Source organism: Manacus vitellinus, unplaced genomic scaffold (assembly GCF_001715985.3).
Source record: "Manacus vitellinus isolate BGI_N305 unplaced genomic scaffold, ASM171598v3 scaffold_48_pilon, whole genome shotgun sequence".
Classification (NCBI taxonomy): Eukaryota; Metazoa; Chordata; class Aves; order Passeriformes; family Pipridae; genus Manacus; species Manacus vitellinus.
In genome coordinates, this window is record NW_021940593.1 from 2,953,958 (window position 1) to 2,960,111 (window position 6,154).

The window sequence follows — 6,154 nt, forward strand, 5'->3', positions numbered from 1 at the left end:
ACCAAAAAAATGAATTAACAAAAGTGACCCCGGGGAGAGGAGAGCTGCACTTAAGATAAGCTTCCCAGGTGTCTGGAGGAGTGCAGGGAATGATGATGAAATAGCTGTATCATACACACACACATTTGTTAGAGCACACACTGACACAACTGGGAGACACTGACAGCTCTGCAGAGTAAGACTGATTTCCAAGCACTGAAAAAATCATCTTGGTGGAAGGCTTAGGAGTAAAAATTATCCGGCCAATCTGACAGAGTGGTCATAATTTCCACGTCTAACATCTCAGTAATGCCTGAGCCACAAATTACTGTCCTGCCTCAGCAGAAAGCAGAGATCTTCGTGCTTTTTGTTGACATGGCAGACTTGATCAGTGGCTACAGTGATTTGGAAAATAAGACAGGTAGGTTTTGCACAGCAAAGAGGGAGATCCTGGCCCGTTCCCCAGCTTGCTGAAGTTTCCTTCAAGCTCTAAAATACCATTTCTGGAGCTCTGCAAGGAAAAACCACAACTCCATGCACTAAAGCAGAGCTAAATCTCCCAGCAGTGCAAATGAAAGCAAGTGAAATAAAAGCCAATCTAGTATCTCTTAAACTAAACTTGAAGTAGATCCCAGGTCACGACTCAAATTTCATCAGAAGATGGTACAACAAAGTAAAAAAACCTTCTCTCCATTGACTTTTGTTGATGAACCCCCCACAAAACATGGCCCAAAACCACAGCCCCTACAGTCAGATTTTTCTGGTGGGTAGCCCATAATGCAGGTATTTTAGAGCATTAATTAATGAAAGCCACACACCACTAAGCAAGATGGCAGCAGGATGCTGCAGCCCACACCCAAGCTCCAGAAGGAACAACTCAGATCCCAAATTTTACTGTGCAGGTGGGTTGGGTAAGACATACCTGACTGCTCCATGGATGGGCTCTCACTCCTTCCCCCAAGACAGTCTGTGCACTGGAGAACTGCAGCAGCACCAGGAGGGTACCCAAAACTGCAAGTGCTTTTAAATATCCCAGTTCTTCTTCCCTCCTTATGCTGAATTTTCTTGGGAAACCAAGACTGGAGTCCCAAGCAGCTCCTAGGACAAGGCACCCTCAAACCCTTCATAAACTATCCCTGCTGATTCAAGGCACCTGACACTTATATAAGCCCTTGGTGACCTGATGAAGGAGGCAGAGCAGCTGTGGTCACCAGGCTGGAGTTAACCAGCTTCACCTGGGCATCAGAAGACACAGCTGAGTTATCACAGAGCTCGTGGCCTCAGGTCTGCAGCACCACCCCAGCCCCTGTGTTTATTTCCATGCTGGGAATTCATTGCAAACTGTTGATCAATAGCTGGAGAAAAACTCTCTCTTTGCTGAGTGATGCTGCTGCTGCTGCCCAGAGGTTGCTTTGGATCGTGCTGACTTTAGTCCCTGCTGCCACAGAGGGCAAGGTCACATCTCCTGTGTGCCCTGGAGCTGTTCATTGTTTATAATCACAACAGAAATAGGAGTTTGGGGAGAAAAGTTCCTGTTTTGTTCTCCCTCTTTTTCTGCCCTTGGCCACTGGGTCTGTTCCTGTCCCAGCTCCACCTCAACCAACTGTTCCTTCTTCCTTGACTTTGCAGGCAGTTTGCCCAAAGCCACGAGCACACCATGGCTGAGGAGGGGAAAGCAGCTACAGCACACTCCTGCTCCTCACCTTCCCTTCTGTGTGACCAGGCTCTCCAAGGACAAGGACCTTCTGAGGAGCTCATGGCTGAAAGGAGTCCTACAAGACATTGAATCCTAGAATGGGTTGGGTTGGAAGGGACCCTAAAGATCTTGCACTTCCACCCCCCTGCCACAGTCAGGGACACCTTCCACTAGCCCAGGTTGCTCCAAGCCCCGTCCAACCTGGCCTTGGACACTTCCAGGGATGGGGCAGCCACAGCTTCTCTGGCCAACATGGGCCAGGGCCTCCCCACCCTCACAGGGAAGAATTTCTTCCCAAAATCCCAACTAAATCTTCTTCCTAATATCCAGTCTAGGTCTACCCTCTTCCAGAAAGCAGTCATGTTCTTTCCCAGAAAAATCCTGCTTCCCAGCTCTGTCACCAACATCTTCACTGCCTCGAGCAGCAGCACCAAGTGACAGTTGTCTTGTCCCAGGACATTGGCTCTGAGATAATAACACAGGACAGCTGGTGCCACCAAGCACTGTCCCCCGGGAGCTCACAGCACCAGTGACTTTCCACTTCAGGTCATAAACAACCTCCCTCCCTTTCTCCTTCCTCCCCTGCAGCTCCAGCACTCCAGCTTGATGTCACAAACCCAGCCTGCACTGAGAAGCAACGTCCCAGACCAGTGCAAGGTACTGCTCAGACAACCTTCAACAGCATCTCAGGGCCACGTCAGCACAGGTCCAAGAGACAAACCACTACGAGTGACAGGTCCCTCCTTTTGAGCCCAAAACCCTTTCCAAGCAAGACACAGCTGTCACAGGGGGGAGTGGAGGCAGCTGGAATTACACACAGCCCCTATTTGGCTGTAGCACATGCACAAACTTCCCAGCCCAGGCTGTGAATCCATGACAGTTTGTAGTATTGCATCTCTCCCCTCCTTGCTGTGCCTGCCACAGAAATTCTTCATCCCCAGACTTTCAGGCAAGCTGCCACATTATCTAATTTGCTGCCCCCGTGGGTGAGGCACAGTTGCATTTTGAGTTCTTAAGATTGCCATGCCCACGATTTTCCCATTAATTTTGATCCCACTTCCAACAAACAGTGCAGAGAGCATGGGCCAGTGGTGCTTCCCACTAATAGCAAAGTAGACAAATTCAGTTTGTAAGAAGCAGCACAGACTCATTAGCCTCGGGAGAAAGAGAGGTGGTAATGTAAATAAGAGAGTAACCTCATCACCAGAGGTTGTTCAATGCTAACAAGGAAAAAAAATAATCAGTGCTGCACCTGACAGGAATATCACGAGTTTCTGATGTCAGGTACTGCACTAAGAAAGATGCAAAACTTGCCAGTGTGTCTCCAGCAGCTCCCAGAACACCACACTCTATGCCTGGATATGACCCTGTGCTTCCACATTTCTCCCAGCTGGCCTATTGCCCTCCTGGGAAGGAGGAGATGGAGCCTGAGCACCCAAACACACTCCCACAGACAATCTGAAAGAAAAGCCCCTCCCAGCAGCCAGTGGGGGGACCATTTATTACCCAGAAAAAAAATAATTCACTCCCTCTGCTCTCTCAGCTCTGATTGGAGAAAAAAAAATAAAACTACTATGAAACACCTCCCAAAGGCAGATCTGGGAAATAAAATTCACCACTCTACCATAGAGCAAAGCTCCTGGAGTTGGCCACTGTCTGCTCTAGCACCTCATTGTGTTCCATAGCCCGTAAGCTGCCTCTCTGTCTCCAAGGAAATTGCTGCCTTAGCATATTGTTTCTCCACTCGTCTCTCACCACCTCCTGTATATTACGGTCACTCCTTCCTTCTAAAACATCCACACGTGTTAAATAGCTCACTGATCTCACAGCAATTCTTCTCAACTCATTTGGCTTTGAAGCCTGATTTTTATAGTTCTGATGAGAAGGGCTTGGATGCCCCAAAGCTTCCCAACATTCCATAATCCTGCCCAGTGAAAAGTCTGTACGGACAGACCTTGCCCTTGCATATGCACTCAGGGTGCCCCTCCTGTCCCCACCTCAGGGCAAACTCCTGCAACTGGAAAGCTGGGAATAAAACCCAAGGACTTCCAGGACTTGAAAACAGCCATGACAGCCAAATGATCTGGGGAACAAGACTTCTAGCTGGGGGTGTTGTGATAGAACATCAGGGAATGGTTTAAACTAACAGGAGAGATTTAGATGAGATATATGGAATAAATCCTTCCCTGTGAGGGTGGGGAGGCCCTGGCACAGGCTGCCCAGAGAAGCTGAGGCTGCCCCATCCCTGGAAGTGTCCAAGGCCAGGTTGGACAGGGCTTGGAGCAACCTGGGCTAGTGGAAGGTGTCCCTGCCCATGGCAGGGGGTGGAATGAGATGGGCTTTAAGGTCCCTTCCAACCCAAACCACTCTGTGATGTCCAGCAATCTGGCTGGAGAGATAACCCCAATGCCAGTATGTCCCAGCTGTGGGATGCTTTGGAGCACACCGAAGGATCTGGAGGTGCTTCTCCTGAGAAACCACTCGATCAGGAAGGTCCAGCTGAGAAGCTGCTTCCCTGAGCGCAGCCACGCTCCCGCAGAGCTGACCATGCCAGCATCCACTCCCGATTTTCGGGATCAGGGGGGGTTCTGAGAGCCCCCCACCCTGTGCCTTCCTGCAGGGACTGCGGTTTCGGGGACATCTCCCGTTTTCCAGCATTTTCCTGACCCCTAGTGACAAGACGTGGCTGTACAGCAGCCGCTTATCATGCAGCGCCCAACTCTCCCCGCATAAGCAAGGAACAAACCTCACTCCTTAACATGGGAGAAAGGTTCCCAGATCTGTCAAGATACTCACCCTCTGCAACCCCCGCAAATTTGCCAGAAAATCCAACCTGTTTAGCAAAGGCACTCAAATTTGGACTGAAAGTCAGGAAACAAAGCTGAATACAAGCAGCTTCCCTTCCCCAGGCTCCAGGGAAGCCGAGCTACAGGGCTAATCCATCAGCAGGTGAGACAAAACAAGGGGTGGGGAGAAGGCAGTTTTGATGGATTACCTTCCCCCGGGGCAAATGCATCCTGGTGCAGGGAACTGAGTGACCTTGGCAAGACCACAAAATCCATGATCTCACCCCTGCCTGCTATGGACCGTGGAGCAGCTCCTGGGAGCTGGAGGACAAGACATGGGACATCGGCTGCCAGGACCCAGGGCCCTCGTTTTTGTCACACCACTGGGTTTCAAGGGCAAACAGAGAGTCAAACCAGGATTATTCTGGCCCCACTTTGAGTCTTCACATCTAAATCATGCCAGGTTTCTCCCTGCATGGGGTGGGAATGGGCTGCCTCTTCCAGCACCAGTCTGATCCAGGGGAAGTGTTCCCTGGCAAAGTGCATGCAGGTACTTTGGACTCAGGTTTGAATCATCCTCCTCTGGGAAACCTCCCTTCAGTGCAACATTTCTTACTCCCTCATACTGTGATAATCCTTGCAAGCAGTCACCTCCCACTTTGGGATTCAAGTTTTCTACACATCAGAAGTGGTCATGCCACTTTCTTGCCATTTTTTTCATCCCAGCCTTCTCCAGGGGAGCTGCCCTCTGCCTGACACAAAGGACCTTCACCTAAAGCATCGTGTGAGCAGACCAAAGCCTCAGCTTCTGCCAGCCTCCAATTTATTTTGTTGGATGCTCTGAGGCCCTTGCTGACTTTGATAAAACGCTGCTACAAGAGGAAACCTCACACAGGAATAATTAACGATTCATCTCTGCTTATTGGGCCCTTTTGTCAACTTAGACTTGTCACAACTGCCATAAATCCCCTCCAGTGCTAAACAAACTCTTTAATTAAATCTTTTGTGCCATGAGACCAATGCTTCAGACATCAGATGATGAAGGAGTTTGGCCCACCCTGGCTTAAAACACCCTTTGGGGGCTGAGGTTCTCCAGGAGGTGGGGATCCTGTCCCAAGCTGCTTCCTCTAATGCCATTAGCATGGATGCAACTCCAAAAATGCACTCCCAGTGAATTCCTGAGGCACTGCAGCTGGTTAATTGTTTCCCTGCTGAATAAGCAGTTGTTCCCTCCTTGCCCACACACATGAGTTTCAGTCTCATCACAGGAGCAACCTCAAAGCCATAACCACAAAGAGAGTTCAGCACCCACCAGGCAAAAATGTCTTCCCCCAATTCGTGGGTGACCAAGAATCCTCCTGCCCAGGGTCTCCTCATTTAGGAAAAAGAAGTCAGGTATATCAAGCCTTCCTCCCTCCTGAATAGTGGGAAGAGGGAATGGGAAGAGGGTCCCAGAGCTGAGGAAGAGACAAGAGCATCAGTTAAAGGTGAAGCAAATGAACAGCACACCCAGGGTTTCCTAAAGGCCTTCTCTGTGGAGCAGGGACATCCTGACACAGGGGCTTCTTCACACCCTGTCTCCAGCCTCAGCCAGAACTGAACCTGGGAAACCACAGGATTTAAAATGGTTTGGGTTGGAAGGGACATTACTCATTATCCAGTTCCACCCACCCTGCCATGGGCAGGGACACCT

General features: G+C 50.0%; 1 protein-coding gene across 1 annotated transcript in view; it reads left to right on the top strand.

Annotated features, from left to right (window-relative positions):
• Positions 1-354: 354 nt before the first annotated feature.
• The window catches only part of PCBD1 (pterin-4 alpha-carbinolamine dehydratase 1), a 13,209-nt gene continuing 7,409 nt past the window's right edge, over positions 355-6,154 (top strand). The window contains exon 1 of the mRNA XM_029962594.1: positions 355-400. Within this exon, the coding sequence (XP_029818454.1) occupies positions 355-400 (46 nt within the window). The remainder of the gene's footprint in view (positions 401-6,154) is intronic.